Source organism: Pagrus major, chromosome 1, assembly GCF_040436345.1.
Source record: "Pagrus major chromosome 1, Pma_NU_1.0".
Classification (NCBI taxonomy): domain Eukaryota; kingdom Metazoa; phylum Chordata; class Actinopteri; order Spariformes; family Sparidae; genus Pagrus; species Pagrus major.
In genome coordinates, this window is record NC_133215.1 from 20629765 (window position 1) to 20650501 (window position 20737).

The window sequence follows — 20737 nt, forward strand, 5'->3', positions numbered from 1 at the left end:
AGGACATTGACCAGCTTCTGTAGCTTCACCTCTATTAAATATGGACTTGATGCTCCTCTCTGAATCCTTACCTGACTCATATTATTCTGAGTCTTGACTGTAAAAGTGTAGCTAAGGAGTTTTTACCCTTAAGGCCACATTAATATTCATCAAAGGTCTGTGTTTAATGGGATTAAGTCTCCTGGCTGATAGACTGGCAATACTGCTCCATGCTCCTTCCACGCATACCAAGCAGACAAAACTCACCAGATGGAGTTGGCATGGAGATTTAAATTCAAAATGAGGCCCGGATTTACAAGAAGCCTCAGAAAACTCAGCATGGGAAAGAAGTTTGAAAAACTACAGTACAAAGTGGGTTAAAGGTGCACTCACTAATTTTGGTATAGTGCCTCTCAAAGCAAACATTTTGAGATTCTGAGGTTGAGATTTAAAACCTCAACTGTGTTGGAACTGTGTTGACTTATATGAACAGTGAGCTGGGAGAAAATAATGGGATTTTGGGGGAGTTATTGGAAGCTATATTAAAATCAAAGTGTGTATCTTAAAACCTTAAAAGTTTGGTAATAAGGCAATTGAGTCTGAGTCTGAGTCTGAATTGTTGCTGTCTTGCTTCAAGTGCTACCTTTTAGTGTTGTCAAAAACATTGATATATCGATACCAGTGCTTTAAGGAGGCTGGTACTGAACGCTACCGGCAGTTCTCACAACCTGCAGGTAATCTTTTCTGCCCTCTCCATATCACGAAATCCCTCCCTGCAGATCATCACAGTGTCAGCTCCTTTTAATTTCATTGGTGAAGAGGAAGCTACATCCTGCTTTTCCAGGAACACATAAAACGCTACATGTAATAAATTCATAAGGTTTTTATAGAGATCAGCTCTATGTGTGATTAGAAAAAAGCAGTGGAGCAGGATTGACCCGCACACTAAGAGTGCCGGCACTTAAATTATCAATATTTTTTTTTAAAGTTAGAAATTGTAGTATTCTGACAACACTGCTTCTTTACCAACATACTGTGACACAATAAACTAAGTGGAGACTGGAAGTTATATTTATGGATTCAAGTATTCATTTTACAGAAAGTGTTGTGAGTTCCACTGTGTTCCTGTGTAGCAAACGTTTTGTCCCAGGAAATGTTGATCATCTGATAGATAGTTTTCCTTCTCTTCTTCTCAGTCTTTTACATCTCTTTCTCTCTTGGTGCCAGTTTTTATTGCTGTTATTTAGTGGATAGCTAGATCAATGTTCTAGGTGTCTTGGCACTGGCACCATTGTTTTATGTCAGCCTTTCTTCTCTAAACACTAAAATGGTCAAATATTTACACCTGCACATGTAATCAAAAGCAGTTAAATGTAAGATGACTTCTTCTTATCCACAGATAAAAAAAACTGTGTGTGTGTGTGTGTGTGTCTGTTCACAGTGCAGGCCAGACTCCTCGTAAGGTGCGTCAGCATTACACTGGTGAACTGATGGATGTCTACTGTTCTCAGTGCAGCAAAAAGGTCAACCTGCTCAATGACCTGGAGGCTCGCCTCAAAAACCTCAAGGCTAACAGGTAGGACACATACACAACAGTATGACACAATATCTGCCCCCACTAAATGCAAGTTGTCCGTACAAACACAATGCCCCACTTACACAATGTAGTATGATGTATATCCACCTTACGAACTGCAGATCATTTTTCCAGTGCCAACTCTACAGTAGGCTATAAGGCTATTTCTTCACATTTAGAAAGATGGATAACCGTTAGCTACGTTAGCAACTAACAACATGCTAAAGTTAGGTTGCGTGATATTAGGTGTGTGTTAAAAACACTATATACAAAAGCGAACGGTAAACTAAACAAAATATAGACAAGTTAACTAAGAAAAGTATTCTAACTAAATTATGGATGAAAAAGCACTGACATAATTATAGATGTATACTGAAGGCACCGGAGGCAAAAGGACGTGCAGTTTGTAAAGCAAATATACGTCACACTACATTGTGCAAGTGGAGAACAGAGGTAACTTTGTGAGTTAAGAAATGTTCACATTTTTTGCTGTTTTCCTGTTTTCAAAAATTTCCTGCTGACCACCATATTATGCCTATAAGCCAGTCAACATTTAGTTGCTGATTGCAATATTTCCTGTCTCTTTTAGTCAAATTAAAATCAATATAACTTCATATGGTGAAATATACCGTAGCAGCCACACAATAGCTGATTCCATAAACAAAACCGTCCAATTAAAAACAGGTAAGGTGAGCATTAATTGTCCTGGCATCTATTGTTTAGTGACACAACCAGGGTATGATAACTGAATTATACATGACAGGAACTATACACCACAATGTTGCACCACGCTGTCAGCTATAATGTGTATATACAGGATACAGACAGAGGGATTTAAAGTGTATTGGTCCACTCATACTGCAAACTGGTGATGGTCGTAATATGTAATAACAATGATAATATTGTTACAGGGGAGTTTTTTAAGTGTCCCTCCTTCTGTTTAATGCATGAGCAACTATGTACACAAACACTAATTGATTGTTATGTAAGGCTGTTACTCCTGTGCTTACCTCATCCACCATTGTGATAGGGAATCTATTATTGGAAACATAATCCGTGGTGACCAGCAATAGCTCTGCTGTCCACCTGAAAACACAAGTTCACATACAAACACGCACAGAGTTATTTCAGAAGATTATATGTTGTAGAACAATGTGTATGACTGTAGTGTGAATGGTGGAGTCGCTTTCTTTCTTTGTTACATGGATTGAGCCTCTCTGCTGACTCAGCAGGATTTCTCCCCGGAGAAATTATCCAACATGCCCCTCCTGATTAGACCCATGCTTTTCCTTTATGAATAATGAATCAGAGATGTGCAGAAAGAAAGGAAGAGAGTGGAAAGAGAAAGAACAGGAGAGTGAAATTGATTGGAAGAATTATTTTAAAATGGAGTGAGCTCGTAGCAAGTAGACACAGGCTGAATAGGATGGTGGAGGGAATGGATTTTGATGAGGAAGGAGGATTTGTATGAAGGCATGGGCAGCAGGTCGTGGATGAATATGAAACTGTCTAAAAACAAGGCACCATATAGATTAATCCAAGGAGTAAAGGATTAAAAGCAAGACTAAGTGGATTCAGAAAGGACAGAGGAAGGAGCGTTTTCAATTAAGCAATTAGTAAGTAATACGCATACAATATTTAAAGGATCACTTATGCATGTCAAACACAATTAATTTAATGAAACTGGCCACAGTGAAGCACGGGTAATAAACGCATAAAACAGTGAGTGGAGTTTGGAAATAACGTATAGAAAAAGAAGAATGGACAGAGCACAAGTACTTCACCACAGAAATGTTGTTCAATAATAAATGGGTGCCTTTTGCCCTAACAGAGGTTCATAGACTAAAAACAAAGCTGTATTTCTCTCCACAATTTGGCCCTTTGTCATTCAGGATTATACACTTTGTAAAACTTTACTCTGTCTAAATGCTGAGAGGATCCTTCTTGATGATCAGCCTGTTCGACACCCTTGTCAATCATTTCTTTCCACCACTCTGTTTCCTACAAATGCTGTCTGCACTGAATATGATGCGTCCTTTTTGAGCTTCTTTACAGTTTGCATGACTGTAGAAGCAGAGTTGATCTTTTACCTTTTAAGTAGTGAGAATAATATAAGACATGATGGACTACAACCCCCATAAGGCCTGTCATGATGATGATGTTATCGACTTATCGTACATTATCAGCTTATCGATGAATATGCATGACCTTGATCATTTATGCTAACCTCAATATTGCCTGTTATGTTTACAAGCATGTTTGTTTAGACAGGAATGTGGACCTCACCTTTTTATTTAAATATTTTAAATGTATATATTTATTTATACAATATTGGTTGTGTGGTTTTTATTTTATATATTTTTTCACAGTTCCATTGACTGACCATTAAGAATGAGACAATGATTGCTCTTTGAAAGGGTGTACTAATTGATTATTATTCTATTATAGTATCACGATATAAGTGTCATAAAATAGCCTTAAAATGACATTTATATTGTCAAAAAGAAGTTATCATCATAGGTGTAACCCCTAAAAACATTACCCCCAATCAAATTTGGGTTGACACAACATAGAAAGAAACATGCACAGACTCTGTATATTCTTTACTGTATTAATTTAGCTGTCTCTTGTGTGACCCTGCAGTATGTTGCTCATTTTTGTCAATCCAATGTGAAATCCAGCACAGTGATACACGTCAGACTGAAAGAGCCTTTGGGCTTTTGTCCCCCTGAGACAGTTGCTGAGCTGACAGAAACCCCCGCTCACTGAACCAGGAGTGAAATTGTATTATCATTGGCTTGTCCTTCGGTGTTTCTTTCTCTCTCTTTGCTACATGTCTGCCACACTGTACAGCCCAAATCTTAATTGCCATCAGCAGTTAGTTTCCAGTGCATTGTTGTGAGTCTAGACGTATCCATGGCAATTCACTGTAATAAAAATGTCTTTCGTTTTGTTTTCTCTTTCTTTTTCTAGCCCCAACAGGAAAATCTCCAGCACTGCGTTTGGCAGGTAGGCCTCTTACCTGTGTGTATGTGAGTCTTAAGTGTGCTTCTGTGTGCGTGTCTTCATTGAAGGTCACTCACTTGTACTGTGTTTGTGTTTATGCCTGTGCTGCACGTGTTTGCTCTATTTGTTGACACAAGGACACTAACAGCAAGATTAGTTGCTGCTTCCTTATCAGTCAGCCTCCCGACCATTGTGCTCTAACAACTAGTTAATTACTAACTAATGTCTGGATGGAAGTAATCTTATCTGGAACTAAACTGATGGAAAATCTTTACTTTAAGAGTTGAGTTTGGTCATCAGCTTTTTCAGCCATGTACCCATCTTCACGGCCTGTTGGTCTGTACTGGGTGAAATGTTTTGTATCCAAGCTTTTGTTCTATTTCAGCCCACACTAACTGAGTTATAGTGACAGAGTGAAAATGGCCTGTCAGACCTGATCTATGTATTCAATATTAAGTTTGGCTCGCTCCCCATGTTCCTTCTACTGTCCTCTCTGTCTCATTTGATTACTTCTTCAACTTTACAGCTTTCTTTCTCCTCCTCCTCTCCTCTCCTCTCCTCTCCTCTCCTCTCCTCTCCTCTCCTCTCCTCTCCTCTCCTCTCCTCTCCTCTCCTCTCCTCCCCTTGGTGTTAAAAATGGGTTTTGTTTAGGTAACAATAGTTATGATGTGCTTTTAGCAGAGCTTCTTCCCATTAAGTGGGTACGCTGCATTACTGCTACATGATTAGCATGCCCTTTTATGGTGTGTTGAGTAATATGACACCAATGCGTGTGGGTTCTAGAGGTTTTTAATAATACGATAAAAATGTATAATTATGGCGTCTCTACTCTTCTGTGCTCCTCATCTCCACTATCCTCTTCCTCCTTGTCGCTCCTTGAAATCCTTGACAGTTTGTGAATTTGAAGGGAAAATAAATCAAGGCCTTGAATGTTAGGAGATAAATAGAAGTCGTTAATTGAAAATGCTTGAAGTTATATATGTTGGGTTCTTGTAATGTATTCTTACTTTACGTCAGTATGAAGGTTATGTTCTGCTTCCTGCATGTCATCACTGTAACACCGCAGCACAATTAAGTGAGTGTGTGTTCACACATTCAAGCCTCTCTCTCTTTTTAATTGTGAGGTTCTGTAAAGCCTGCTAGTTCTCATTATAAAGATTCTCTGTGTTGAAACATTAATTAACCTTGATCTGTGTCTCAGACTATTCTCTATTGGGTCCTTGAATTTTAGGGAATTTAGCCTGAAAAGTCCTTGATAACTTCTTGAATTTGATATTTAAGAAGGTGTGGGAACCCTCCTCTCCTCTCCTCTCCTCTCCTCTCCTCTCCTCTCCTCTCCTCTCCTCTCCTCTCCTCTCCTCTCCTCTCCATATTGCTAATCTCAATAATGGACAAGCTTTCTGTTCTCAAGTTATTCCATCAGTGTAAAAGGGGGCAGCCATATCACACTTCATTGTGCGACACAGTACTAATTTTAATTCTGTTTGCAGCAGCCTCTCTGCTTGGCTCTGTCCTTACAGTCCTATATCATCTACATCACTGCAGGATAGAGCACACTTCCCTTTCCTCTCTCACACACGCACACACATATAAATATATATATGCAGACTCGCAGAGAACCAGCTGGTCCTCACCTGGATCTATTCCCAGCAGATTATTTAAGTTTGTGTGTGTTTCTGTGTGTGTTTGAGCAGGCAGCTGCTTCACAACAGCAACTTGAGCAGCAGTAACGGCAGCACAGAAGACCTTTTCAGAGACAGCATCGACTCCTGCGACATCGACATCAATGAGAAGGTACGGACAGTGTCTGCGTGTCTGTATGTTGATCTGCGTCAACAGATCTTTATTTAACCAACCTCTTTTACACACTGAACAAATGCTCGTGGGAAGCAGTAATAGCCTTTCCTGTTTCTGTGAGGATACTTTAAACTCATAAAGATTAAATAACTCTCACCGTCAGCGTTTTTTACGCTCTCCAAACACAGAGAGAGTTGAGAAGGGCTGTTCCTGGTGGATGCACAGCTTAAGCTGAGAATGCTAATTCATAGGATGAGCCCTGTTGGGATTCCTCTTGCGTCTGCAAATTCAAGGAATATGGTTATCATTTAAAAGTCTTTAAAAACTTGGGAACTGCATAATTACTTGTAGGAAGTATTGGAAGTGTTGTCGTTTAGTGTCTTTCAACTATAGACTAGCTTTATTTTGACCTAATTTAATATTTCTTGTTACGTTTAGAGACATTTGAAAGACATTTTCATACTAGATGGCATTATTGAGCATGCATCCCTACATTTAATTATCAGATTTAATTATATATATGGTGTAAATCCAGGTTTTTGGTAAATTGTTTTTGTTTCTATCAGGTGAGTTCTCTGGAGAAGAAAGTGGCAGAACTGGAGCATGAGATTCTGATGAACGGTGATCTCAAGTCCAAGCTGAAGCAGGAGAACACACAACTAGTGCACAGGTAGAGTCTGAAAGATGGGTTTCAGAAACAAAACATTTATTTTAGAACAAATAAATGATGGGACCAGTACCATGTCATACAGATCTTCTGTCTAACTTCTCATTGTTGAAAGGTCAATGCTATTCATCTTGCAGACCTTATGCAACAGAATGTAACAGTCATTTGGTATTCACTGTTTCAAAAAGTAACACACAATCTTGTGTGATGTGTTGATCATCCCAGGGTTAATGAGCTGGAGGAGCAGCTTAAAGACCAGGAGACGCGAGCAGAACAAAGTCTGCAGGAGGGGCTGAGACGACACCGAGAGGCCTACAGCAAGATGGAGAGAGACAAGAACACACAGATAGAGCTGCTGACCAACCAGTGAGAAACACACAAATAATCGAGCAAACTGATGCACAAACAATACATTTTTAGTTGTGTACAATTGTATGGATTGGAAGTGTATAATCTGATGTTAATATGTAGTTTAGATTTGAGTTTTTGGACGTAAAGAAATGGACTTGACAACGTTGCTTTAAATCCCCTGAATATGGACATTGACGGGCCTGCCTGTTAAGAGAAAATGCAGAATGTAAAACTGTATGCTAAACTCAGATTCCTCCAGGGGTTAGTTTGTTGCCTCTGGAGCTGCAGCATATAGTTAGTGTAGGCGCCTTAGCTGACTCTGAGCCAAACTCAGCGTTTATATAAAAGTAAACTGACATAAAGGATTTTGTGTTTTTAGAGTTCGACAACTGGAGGACGAGAACAGTGACTTTTCTATGAACATGTGCCGGCTCAAATCACAAACAGAGAAACTGGATGAGGTAAGCCATGTTTGTATATTTGTTGTCTTTTATCCTGTTTGTGTTTTCTTTATTCTGTCCATATTTTAACTTTTAAAGGGGAACACCATTGATTGTACACAACAACGTCTGTTTACAGGTGTTGGGGGGTACTTATGCATATGTGAAAGAACTTATATAAAGCCTTTTCTGGCTCCAGAGGGAGTTTGAAATCGGATTATTATGTGATGTTGATTGAATCAGGCTGGAAGATTACAAATTTCAAAGTAGAAAAAATCCGGAAGTGTGAAGTTAGAAAGACATGAGTTTGGCAGACCTTTGTAGCCCGCTCCTCACCTTTGCTTGAGGCTAGCAGCCTCGAGGTTACATTGGCCATTACTAGCATACATACCAGAAGATATGGGGTGCATTATGGGTAATGTAGGAGCAAGGTTTTGACAAGAAAGAAGAACGTGATTTCTCTGGTTCTGCTGCATTGATTTTGTCCTTTTTCACAGCAGCCATGTTGCCATGAAATAGTAGGGGCACACAGGTGTTGCTTGGGACATTAAAGGGTAACTCCGACCTTTTTACAAATTAAAGTGTGTGTTTACTTGAGGAGTACTACTCACACAGCCTTGGAAAAATGGTGGTTACCCGACAAGGCTCTGTTCTATTTAGGTATAAAGCCTTAATTAATGTGATTAGTAACACTTGCATACTAGTACAATGCTAAATCAGTTGCTGATCTGATTATCTTCTCTTTCTAATAAACAGGGTCTTATGTAATTTCCGTATTCACAATTGTCAACACAGTCTTCTGGTCCCTGAATGTTTCTTTAGTAGTCAAATACTGTTCAACATGTGTATACACACACACACTAAGATTCATTTTATTCACAGGATGAGGTGTTAGAAACAGCCTTGGGGTGTTGATGCACACCTCCATTTTGAGACAGTATCTACGTTAATGACATCAAATCAGATAGTTGTCAGCTCTAGCTCATGCTTAAAAAAAATGTGTGAGCAAAAGAGTGACAGAAAATAGAAAATGTAACACTATATTCAAATACTTGAATAAAAGTTCCAAATCTTTATTTAATAGTATATAAATAATACAAATGAGTCTGTCAATGTAGATACCTGTGTATGTCTTTGTGGGTTCTCAAAGTTTGATGAAACACTGTAAGTAGGAGTGTATACAGTATAGGCTTGTCTGTTTTGACATAAATGAAACACATAGCGCACTATCTTCAAACTCTAACTGTATGCTACGTTTCTAGTGGATCAGAGACTCAGGTGAAGAGAAAAGCACAGGACAAGGTGTAAAAAGATATTTACTAAAGCAGATGAGGCTTGGATAATCAGGACGGGGAAGAAACACTGAGGCAGGAACTGAAACGACAGATGTTACTCTTTCTGAACAAAAAAAAAGAAACACAGCAAACAAGATTAATGGTGTGTGTTACACTGAGGGTGTATGTCTGTCCTTCCTCAGGAGAAACAAAGGATGACAGACAAGCTGGAGGACACCAGTTTGCGGCTGAAGGATGAGATGGACCTCTACAGGAAAATGATGGACAAACTGAGACAGAACAGACACCAGTTCCAGAAAGAGAAGGAAGAAATGCAGGAGGTGGGAGGGATTATTTTATGTAATCAAACACACACACAGAGTGGGTTGCTTGCTCTACTGCTCACTCTGTTTCCTCTCTTTCACTCTCCTCTCTCTCTCACTGCAATCATGCACTGCTCATACACCCACACTTACAAAATACTGCATTGGCCTTATATAATGTTCATCTGTCCTGTCTCTGTGTAGCTGATAGAGGACCTGCGTCGAGAATTGGAGCATTTGCAGCTCTTCAAGCTGGAGACAGAGAGGCCTGGCGGCCGCAGCGGCAGCACTTCTTCAGGGCTGGCAGACTTCAACACCAGGACCAGGGAGGTGGAGCTGGAGCACGAGGTCAAGCGGCTCAAGCAGGTACCGATTAAAGGTTCTCTTCATGTCTTTGTTGTGCATAGCTCAGTAAGTGATGTAGCAACTGAGTGTGCATTAAGATGCAGGGATAATTATAAAACACTTTCACTTGGCAAGCAACATGGCACCTGTTGGACAGCTTTCTTAAATCTGGTGTTTGCACAGCTAGTCTGCAGGGATTTTTTTTTTTACAGTGAACTGGGATTTCTGTGCTTTGGTTTGGATGCACTGTTATATACTACATAATTATAACCTCACAGATTGAATGCTGTCTATAATCATGGTTGATTTTATGTTAAAGCAGCAGTCATGTATCCTGGCTGACCACAGTTATTTTTATTTTCTTTACAACATGAAGAGTTTACTTGATTTCCAAGTTTGATTTCGAAAGTGTGGCATTGATTTTATTTATCATAAGTGTCTTTTTCTCACCAGTTTATATGTTTGACTGACCATCATGCTACTGTCTGACAGTCTCTTCAGCAATGTGCAACTTAATTGTAATAAAAATGCAAATTCAGCTAATCCCTGCATTATTTCTAGAAACAATTACTTCCTCACACATAATGGCCCAATAGGGTACAGTTGCAGCACAGCAACACAATACATGTACACTTTTTATATTATAACCAGGGAGGACATGCCTGCACAATGATTGCGATGGATCAGATGATACATTATAGATTTATATTTATCCCTGCAGAACTCAGTGCACTTAATCTTGCTTTTACAGGAAGTATAATTGTTTCCATTTAACATAATAAATTGGTTTAAGTACTGCCAGAGGAACATTATTTTTGTGGCTGCAGACCTAACAGGGTGGTTTTAGGCAGAATATATTATCACACATTACCAGTGGGGTTAGGGGATGGTAACGATCAAAGTCTATCACATTGGTTCCTCCTCTTAAGATCCACTTTAAAGGAACAGTTCAACCCAAAATTTAAAAATACATACTTTTTTTAATCTTTCCTGCCTGTATATCTAGATGCAGTAACATCTGCCTCTCACAGTTAGAGACTCAGATGCCAACTTTCTGTTTCCATCCCTGCAAAGTGAACAGACCTGGTGCAAAGTAGAGATAAGGGATTAGATGAGAGTGTTTTCAGATTGAAAAAGTCGACGTTAAAGCCTCATGAAGTTATACAGGAGTCTGTCATTTTCAGGACGTGATGATATGCATTAGATATTATGCTTCCTTAGCCAACAGAATAGGGTGAGGTTACTAAAACCACCAAGCCTTGAAGTAACTCTGTAAGCCTCTGCATAGACAGTCAGTCAGAATTGCTGATTTGCACAGTGTGTGTATCTTATCAGTGACTAAGATGATAAGGTCCATTTCCTCCTGCAACCTCGCACTGAACTCGTCACACTCACTGCAGGCAACCAAGACTGGGAATGATAATAATGGTTTTATACCAGCTTTAATCTTCTGATACTTATTTCTCTCTCAATATATCAACTTCCTACCCTGAGCTACTTCTTGCAGTTTCAGAGTAGCTCTAATTTGCGCTGTGATATCCATCAGGATTAAGCTCACTATCTTACGCCTGCCTGTGCACCTCTGTAAATGTCTGTATGTGTGTGTGTCCAGCGATTTATGTCCCAGGACTTTCTCCCCCCTGAATTCCAGCACCTGGTGTTATCTGGGGCTCGGCTCCGTCCTGGTCTGATGGTAAAATTGCTTCCGTGACCTTTGACCTCTCGATTAACCACTAATAACAATGGAGTAGAGTGAACTGAATTGGGGTCAGTGCTGCAGTTCCCGCACTAATGGTTCAGGAGAGAACAAGGGAAAAGCAGACTGACCTCGTGTCAGCACTCAAAGGCAACTTAATCATGGAGCTTTCATAACACGCCAGACAAAGCAGGGGAGCAGTTTGTTCTGTAACACTTATAACCCATGTTATGTCCTGTAGGTGTTGCCAAAATAGATGCTCTGTTTGCTGCTGGATGAGGTGCAGTGTTTTTTTCGTGTGGGTTGAGTGAGGCTTGAGTAGCGGTCATTTTTTTTATTTTTTTTTATATCATCATCACTCCAGATACAGTTGTGTGGTCCAGATACTTATCTCATTCTCATCCTACGTCCCTCTCTTCTAACTCCCACCCTGATTCTGTATTTCAGGAGAACCAGAAGCTGAGGGAGCAGAACGATGAGCTCAATGGTCAGATCCTCAGCCTCAGTCTATATGAAGCCAAGACCCTGTTTGCCACACAGACCAAGGCCCAGTCTCTAGCTGCAGAGATAGATAACGCCTCCAGAGACCAGGTACAATCACACGCAGCAGTTAGAGCAGAACTGTATTTCTAGGACATGCCACAGGAGAGCAGTGTTAGATATTTGATTAGTGTAGATTTGAATCAAATTTGCATGATATGGTGGTCGTCACCATGGCTATATCTCACACATAACAAATACTATGGAAATAGGCTATCAATGCTTAAAATGGAATAACTTAACACCATAAATCTGTAACTACTGTATAGCAGCATTAGAATTACAATTCATTGATTAGGCAGAAAATAACTGGCAACCATTTTGATTAGAGTTGCATGATTAACTAGAGGTCAACTATGAAATTAAGACAAAATTATTAACCGATTATCAAAATAGTTTGGAGTTTAATTTACGATGTAATTTGTTAATTGCAGCCTTAAAGCAACATTATGTAGAAACTGCCGTTTTGTGTGATTTGGCACCACTGTGTTAAATACAAATCCTAGGTCTGTAACAATTTGTTAGACATTACATCTGACAAATAGTCTAACTAACTACAGACAAAACTCATTACACCATAACAATGTTATGTGTTGAAAACTTGTATGTTGAAGTAAACATGGATGTAACACTGTGATCCTACCCTCTGACTGAAGGCACATAGTGCAGAAACAAGTGATAGAGACACCATTCACCCTATTACAAGATAATTGGTTGCTTTAAGTACCATTTCTGTTATATATATGTGGACCCATAAAAACATTGCATGTATCCAGTATTAAAGGATATCCCAGCTTTAACAAAATATTCTAGCTTTAGCTTTAACAAAGGTTCCACAGTAAAACAAAGAAATTCTTGTGTTAATACTTCACAACTGGTAAGATTAGTTCACCTTGTTTGACAAACTAAAAAGAAAATGTGTTTGACATACTTCTCCTCTCCTCTTCTCCTCAGTTAATGGAAGCCCTGAAGGAGCAGGAAGAAATCAACATACGGCTGCGACAGTACATGGACAAAATCATCCTGTCCATTCTGGACCACAACCCCTCCATCCTGGAGATCAAGAACTAGCAGTGACTCAACTGGAATGAGAATCGTTCCCGGTTTCAGGAAAAGGATCATTCCAGTTGTTTGATAAGAACCTGCACACCGGGTCAGGAATCTGTACAGGAATGCAGAGAGAACCAGAGCCAGTTTTAGAACCTGGAACATATACATAGACATGTGTCGCCCCCTGCTGTTTGTGGCAGGGAAAAGAAGTACTTCTGCACTGAGCTAAAGGGAGTTTTTTCAACAAGTTTTTGCTCTCTGACTGTAGGTCAAACTACTGTGAGTCTTCAACTCCTACCCTGCTCTTTTTTATTCGCTGTCGATGCTGTGAACTGTAGCTACTGTCACAACTTTGAACTGGTGATTTCTTGCGCTCAACATGTTCTTGGTGTAGAACACTGGACACGTACGTAAAACATAAAACTGGAACATTTCACAAGCCTGACGTGGATTCTACTGCATCCTGGTGTAATATTAGCTGCTTTATCCACAGATAAACAGTTTGGTGTGATGAAGAGAGAATCAGTCGTGAAGCAGACGGGCAAGTTGGCAACCAGACTGTTAACCCGACTCTCAGAGGCATGAAGGCAAAACCAGTCGAGTGTTGCCTGATCGGTAAACTGCCCATCTTTTCTCCTCCATCATGTAGGTGTTCTCTGAACAGTGCACGTTGATGACGTGTTTGGACAGGTACGTTTTAAGAGAAGATCGTGGCAAGTGGTCAGAGAAAGGAAACAATGAGAACCCCTATAACTAAAAGGGAAGCAGGAAATTTTGAGTCGAGATGAGCCGAGTTGGGGAGTCAGGTGATGGGCCGTGTATGGTAGCAAAGGAGGGTATTGGTGAAGTCATAAATGGATAATCGAAGGTGATTTTTCTTGAGAACATGTCTTCCAGTAACCTTGCAGTGTCAATCAGTCCAATAGTGAATATTCTTTCACTGAGAAGTGGCCCTTAGTTGGTGCTGGTGAGCAGTCGAGTGTCACTTTACGGAGCGGAAGCTGCAACCAAGGAGTGTCTTTAAACTGTGACTTCCATGGCTGCTATCTGCTAGCAATGCATGAGCTTGAAAAAGCTCCACTGTTGCTAGCAATAGACCCAACGATGTTGCACAGAAATGTAAGGATATGAATGTACAGGATGAGTGGTGGATTTGTGTTGAAGTGACTGGTAGCCATTGTAACATGGTTTACTGAATCATCTCTCTAAGCTCAGTGAAATCATCTCAGATATTGTATGTGACCATGCACAGGAGACTCACTTTTTGGTACAAACGACTGGATTAGCAATCTCATTGAAGCCTACAGGTTGCTGATTGTTTTTAACACCCGGATAGCTCTCTGAAACGCTCTAATACTGTAAATATCATGAATGTACAACTGGATATTTCACGTTGAGCCAAAAAGGCTTTTTGACTTTAAATCTCTGTCATAGGTTAATATGCGTTGTGATACACATGTACAGTATTCAGTACTGTACTGAAGAGGGCATTGTTTTAGAGAGGGGAAACAACTTCAATCTGCTGTATTATGTAATTATTCTAAACTTGAGTTTTGCTTCCTTGCACAAAAAAAACAACTTTGTTTCCTTTTGCATGGTTCACCTGTTCTTCTGTCTGTGCCTTTTGAGGACATTTTTCAAGATGATGTTGCGATAGATTTACATCGTTTTTTGAAGCTACATTCTATGTCTGTGTCTGACATATTTTCCTGACTTGTAAATGTTGTAATTATATAGTGATAATTTGTATTCATGTGCCACTCACCACTCTTTTTCAGATTGATACTATGAAAACAATTTTATACAGTTTTATCAAGAAAGAACTTGTGATTGCCTAGGTGTCCTATTAGAAAAGCGATATAGCACAATGCTTTGTATGGTACGCAGACCGGGTTAGCATTTTGGGAATATTTTGTCAAGGATTTTTTAATGCAGCGGGGGATGTTTTGTTGCATTTCTTAATTTTTTTTTTCTGTTAGTCACAGTGAGTCCATTGCTATTCAATTTGCTTTAAACTGGCTTTTTATATGTTTGCAAACTGTCTTCCTAACTTCGACTAAATGGTGAGCATTATGAGCAATATTAACTTATTTACCGATACCTGCTGATTTTTGTCTTTGTTTTGCTTTACAAATCTTTACACTCTGAACGATACATTAAGCTGTAAAATTTGTCAGAAACTCATTTCCTGTAGCTCTTAAATTTTGACTCATTGGGGCTATCCAATGCGATGTAGTCATTATAAATAGCAATAAAAATGGCTTTGGCAGTGATGCTGTCTCAAGAACTTTCTATCATTTTAGTTACTAGATTTCTAAAACATGAAACTACTTATTCTATGCCTACAGTGTACGCTGCTGATGTCTTAGCTTCCATTGTGTTGTTCATACTGTGCTGTAAATAAAAACATTTGACCTGGCATTGAAATAACCCATTGTTATACAGGTACACATCTGATTCCCGAATTTACAATCAAATTAAAGTGTGTGTATTCTTGTCTTTCAGTAATTATAACAAATTGAATATATAGACAATGCCAGGTACAGTTTTACTCTATTTTTGTCACTTACAGGGACTTGTTAGAAGCAAACCATTGTCGGAGGTGCCCTACCACTGGGGTACTATTAAGACTTCAAACAGAGGCCTTACCTCAGAGCCCTGACAGGACAAGTTGTCCACATAGTTATCACCAACAGACATAGTGTATCTGTCACAATGAAAATTAAATACCTCCCTGATGAACACTATCGTACATTCTGTCCCTTGCAGTACAAGACGATCTCTGACAGGTTTTTGTTTTTTCAGAGTACGGCCTCCTGAATATGGCAAATATGAGGGATTTTTCATGGGTTGAAGTAACTAATTACAACTACTCAAACTACTGTAAATAAGTCAAAACCCCCTTCGTTTGGATGCCTGCTATTGTCCTCTCACCACTGGTGACTTTGAGAAGTCGCTCCTGTCGCTAGGGGTCGCTGTTGGGTCGTTAACTTCCTTGAATCTAACATAAGAATCACTTGTCAAGAAGTTTAGAGGTTGATAATGTAGCTAAACAGACTATAGTTTCTCCTCGGGGTGTTCCTTTAACGCCCTTTAAACTGGATTGAAAAACAAAGCTCTAAAAAATATGGCATTGCTTTTTTGTGGCGCCTCCTACCGGCGTGTAGTTTTCTTCCCTGTCGTCCGCCCCGTTCCCACGGAGTCTGTGGGCCGGTCCCTGTGCGCTACACGGGGGAGTGTTCAGGCTACGGTACAGGTAAGAGTTAGCTAAATAAAACTTAGTTAACGCTAGGTTTTAGCACTAAGTTATGAGATTTCTTTCCCATCGGACTTTCGTGTATGATGTATGTTTTTTCCCCCCATAACTAAGCACATTAACTCTCAATAAGTAAGCTAGCTGTCAGTCACAGCGCTAACGTAGCTAATGTTGGGGATGTTAGCCTGCCGCAGCAGGGAGCTAAGTTAGCTTCTAGCTGTGAACTGGCAGTCAAACTAACTGTCTTTCTTTAGGGGTTGGGAAGACTCCTCTAGTGTACAGATGGGGGGCAAATCAAAGGGAAAAAACTGAATAAATGAGTGGAGAAACATGAGAAATGCCGATGCTTCAACACATGGTAAAATCACGCAATTAACATCCCATCATGCTCTGGGACATGCAGGCTCAGATGATTCAGATCCATCACAGGTGGTGCCTTCACACTAGTTTATTCCAGTTGGAATAAAGGTGCCTTATTGCATCAATGCATCACCAAATATAAACGGTATGAAAGTGTGTTGTCCTTTTTAGGTGAGTTTGTTTATTCAGTCCTGAAAATGAAGAGTTTGTTTATTTTTTTTTATTTTTTTAGCATAAGTGCCAAGAGAAGGGTACTTACTGTAATTCTTCTTTGATTTAATTATTTTGTCAATGTTTTCCTCAATGATCATGGAAATCTTTTAGATCAGTCAGGACGATCTCTTTTGATTATTTCTATTTTGTTTCTGAGAAATCATGTTTTTCTCTTGTTTGGTATGGACTGTGAATGGCGCTAGTACTACAATACCCAGGATCCCCAGCCACTGTTGCTATGGAGGAAAAGCCAAGCAAGTGTGTTTAAGATGGCACTATACTTGCTTAGTACATCTAACATTGACTCAGAAATTCCAAAAGATAAGTTAGAAGGTTTCTACAAACTTATTCTTATATTTAGATTTCCCTCCCTTTTTCTTAAATCAGTGGACCACATATTTTGTAGTGATTGTCTTATTTTCATGTCCCTCCAAGCCTCGATAGCACACCAACAAGTCATTAAACATTCATGTCTGTGGAGAAAATGAACAGGACTTTTACTTCCATAACATTGGAAGCTCAAATTAACTCCTCCCGCTTTGTTACTCTATTAACAATAGTTTTGCAAGTGCATTGAACTCCCATTTGGATTAATTTAAGTGTATGTTAAAGAAAATTGCACTTATCTAAAGTATCACATTTCACACTAGATGATTTTGCAACAGGTGTTAGTTGTACTGTCACATGTACTGGTTTTATTATTTCATTCTATATGACCAGTGCAGCCTAAAAGTACTCAGTACAAACAGGCCTGGGCCAGGGGATCAACAAAGTCATTAGGATCCATCCATCCAGGACCATGAATGCACCAGATTTCATGGCAATGAATCCAATAGTTTTCACTGATATCTACAATAAATAATGGTCTGTGAATTTTCTACATATCTTTAATTAATCTGTTTAGAACCATTGAAACAGAACAAAACAAATATATTTTGTGTTGGAGTTTACAGTTTTGATTTTTGCCATTCTTTGAACTCAAACGGTCTTACTTTACATTACAGGTGACGTGATGCCTCAGACTGGTATGAACTATGAGGGCAGAAGGAGAGGAAGGCCTCGGTACTCCTGTAATGCCAACGGTCTGGCCCCAGGCACAGATTTGGTTAACGGAGCCGTTGTCCACAATGGCTACTCAGCAGCTGCCACTAGAACCAATGAGAGCACACCAGCTGGCACACTGAATGGAACCAAACCTCAATGCATGGTTAATGGTTATATTAACCATGAGTACAAGGGCGAGAGAAGAAAAGCACCACCACCAAGGACACTCAGGAAGCATGGTAGCACTATTCCAGCTGTCAGTGATGCCTCAACAGCTGGCAGGGTCAACAGAGCAGACTATCCTGGTGGTATCTCAGTAAATGGGGCTGCCAGTCTAGACACTGTTGCTTCACCCAGTTATTCTGACCAAGTGGCTCCAGAGCCCAGCCTGTCAGCAGCAGCAAAGAAACAGAGAAGACGGAAGAAATTTGGACGAAAGAACAGGTGCGTCACCTGTCAGTCGAATCTCCTCTATATGACTGAATGCCTGAATTTTCATTTTGCGCTATTTTCTGTCTAAAGAGTTGTGCAACTCAGTGTCAAAGGAATAGTTTATAGCTGCAACTAAAATTATTTTGATCCATAAAATGTCACAAAATAGTGAAAACATGTAGCACTTTTTTTTTTCCAAAGGCAAAAGGTGACCTCATCAAATGTATTATTTTATACAACCAGTTATACAACAGTGTTTCTTGCTGGGAGTTGGATGAGAAGATAATATTTGTTTTTAACACACGCCTACATACAGACTGGAAACAAAGGAAGACGGCTCAGCCATAACCTTCTGTGAGCTGTAGAGGTTCTGGTAGCCTCTTTGGACAGAGGCAGCTGACTGTAGTCTTATAAAGAATAATTTATACTTATAATAAATATGAGAGTGGTGTCTTTTTTTTTTTCCATTTACCTTATAAAGCAGATAAACTACTCTTGTAACCACTCTCACTGCTCTGTGGCAGAATATTGAATGAACAGTGTCAGATAATCAAAGATAAAACATGTAAACATTTTGCTACGTTCCCTTGCTGTCTTAGCAAAGACGACATGACATTTGATGACATTTTTTGAAAGATGATTGTGGATTGCTTAAGTTGGTTTGAGAGCTATTAATCCTTTACAGACCTCCACCACTGCCACCACAAAAGCAGGAGGACTGGGAAAGTGAGATCCAAGAGGTGACAGTGCCTGTCTGGGAAAAGATGTGTTTTGGGCTCAGACCCTATGGTAAAGAAAACTCATTTAAATATCACATTATCTCCCTCAACAGTGCTATATGTTGATGACACAAAATATCTGAAATACATATATAGGTCTTATAAATTAAAATATGTTTTGCAGTAAGGATAATTGCAGCAGTGTTGTTACCACTGCAGTCAAATGAACGAAACTAAGAAACGATAAAACACAATCTCTATTTAATCTACAGAAATTGCTGATTATATGAGATACATTCATTTCAGTTTTACAAAAGAGGTCATTGTTTTCTCTCTGATGGAAGTTGGTGTTTATGTCTCAACCTGCTTGAACCCAGTTGAACCTACCGGACTGTTTTACCTGGACAACTTGAGATCAAAAGGCAAATTTCCGCTTTTTTGAAGGTTTTCTCACAACAAGCTATTTCTCCTCCAGCTGAGGTTGGCTTTCAGAGCTGTTTTTTTAGGATTTAGGCCAAGTACACGTGTTTGACTCTGTTATTCCTTGCCTCCTCCAGGTCCAGAGGATGTGCTCCACTTTGCTTTGCGGGATTTGAGACTTAAGCAAACGCACATCGCTGACCTGCCACTGACAGCCAATTACAGACCAGCAATACACCACCCACGCCCTGTCAAGTGGTCCTGCTTCAGCATCCCCACTGAGCCACACCAGTTTGCAGACGCTGACGAGTAAGCCGGACGTAATCTGTTTATGTTAGAGGATTGGTAGAAGTTGACGTTCACATTCCAAAATTAACTGAGAAGTTCGTTGTGAAGACTTTTTAGGGTTTTCTTAGATTATTTGTTGAGTCAGCATCTGTGTTTTTTTCCTCATCGAAAACATTAGTGGAAGAAATTAGATTTAAAACTTTAGCGTCTATGCAAAGCTTCAAAATCAAATAGTTTAATGCTTTCCTAGGTCAAATATTGTAGGGTGGAGTGTAGGTTGTTTTTTTTTAATCATGGGTTTTATTTTATAATTTATAATCAGATTTTATATTTGTTTTATATTGCAACATATTAATTTGTTAGGCCTCTGTGATCTTAATGATTTTAGCTAACTTCCACACATTGCTGTTGTACCACTTCAGTGACTGTTGTTTCTGAAAACAGTCGTGCATTTGTCTTTCTTCCATATCTTCATAATTTCTCTAGTCTTCCAAAAACTGAACTAATGTTTTTATCTAAGTTTATCTCAGATGGGTTGTGCTTAGAAGTTGCTCTTTTGAGGCAGCCAGCCCTACCAAGAAATTATGGTTTGGTTATATAGCAACAGCAAATCGTTATCTGCCTGTTCAGACCTTCATTTTCATTTTCATAACCACAATAAACCAATTTTCTTATAACTTGTGGTCAAACCGTGTATATTTATCTACGCTGCTCACTGCTCCAGTCAAAATGAGCTTCTCCTGTGTTGCAGGGTTGTCCAGGACGAGTTGGTCCTCCCCAGTTTGGATCTCTCAGTCCTATTTTTACCGCACAAACCAAAAGAATTACTCATGTTGCCAGCTTTATGTTTTATTTGATCGATTTTTAGAAGCAATGACATCTTTTGGCCACTAGATGGAAGAGTTGGTGTCAGATTTTGTTTCTGAGTTATTCCACACACCTTTGGGAGTTCAATGGGTTC

At 39.5% G+C, this 20737-nt stretch overlaps 2 protein-coding genes across 3 annotated transcripts in view; both read left to right on the top strand.

The window, feature by feature from the left end:
• The window catches only part of rab11fip4b (RAB11 family interacting protein 4 (class II) b), a 31395-nt gene extending 16078 nt beyond the window's left edge, over nucleotides 1-15317 (top strand). Inside the window, exons 4-14 of one of the 2 annotated variants that reach the window (XM_073477085.1) lie at nucleotides 1421-1555; nucleotides 4529-4564; nucleotides 6256-6355; nucleotides 6925-7028; nucleotides 7251-7391; nucleotides 7756-7837; nucleotides 9294-9431; nucleotides 9618-9779; nucleotides 11371-11451; nucleotides 11902-12045; nucleotides 12949-15317. In XM_073477085.1, coding sequence (XP_073333186.1) covers nucleotides 1421-1555; nucleotides 4529-4564; nucleotides 6256-6355; nucleotides 6925-7028; nucleotides 7251-7391; nucleotides 7756-7837; nucleotides 9294-9431; nucleotides 9618-9779; nucleotides 11371-11451; nucleotides 11902-12045; nucleotides 12949-13065 — 1240 coding nt within the window. In that variant the 3' untranslated portion in view covers nucleotides 13066-15317. The remainder of the gene's footprint in view (nucleotides 1-1420; nucleotides 1556-4528; nucleotides 4565-6255; nucleotides 6356-6924; nucleotides 7029-7250; nucleotides 7392-7755; nucleotides 7838-9293; nucleotides 9432-9617; nucleotides 9780-11370; nucleotides 11452-11901; nucleotides 12046-12948) is intronic. The other variant, XM_073477094.1, reaches the window with a different exon arrangement.
• A 904-nt stretch (nucleotides 15318-16221) lies between these two features.
• Nucleotides 16222-20453, top strand: LOC141005778 (uncharacterized). The gene is made up of 4 exons (XM_073477809.1): nucleotides 16222-16300; nucleotides 17878-18361; nucleotides 19035-19138; nucleotides 19626-20453. The coding sequence occupies exons 2-4, from the start codon at nucleotides 17886-17888 to the stop codon at nucleotides 19799-19801; spliced, it is 756 nt and encodes a 251-aa protein (XP_073333910.1). The 5' UTR covers nucleotides 16222-16300; nucleotides 17878-17885; the 3' UTR covers nucleotides 19802-20453.
• The last annotated feature ends 284 nt before the right edge of the window (nucleotides 20454-20737 follow it).

Bases quoted from the DNA above. Each gene is read 5' to 3' on its own strand.
- LOC141005778 (XM_073477809.1), top strand. From the start codon at position 17,886: ATGCCTCAGACTGGTATGAACTATGAGGGCAGAAGGAGAGGAAGGCCT. The intron at 18,362-19,034 runs GTGCGTCACCTG...AATCCTTTACAG, and splicing joins AAATTTGGACGAAAGAACAG to ACCTCCACCACTGCCACCAC. The intron at 19,139-19,625 runs GTAAAGAAAACT...TGCCTCCTCCAG, and splicing joins TTTTGGGCTCAGACCCTATG to GTCCAGAGGATGTGCTCCAC.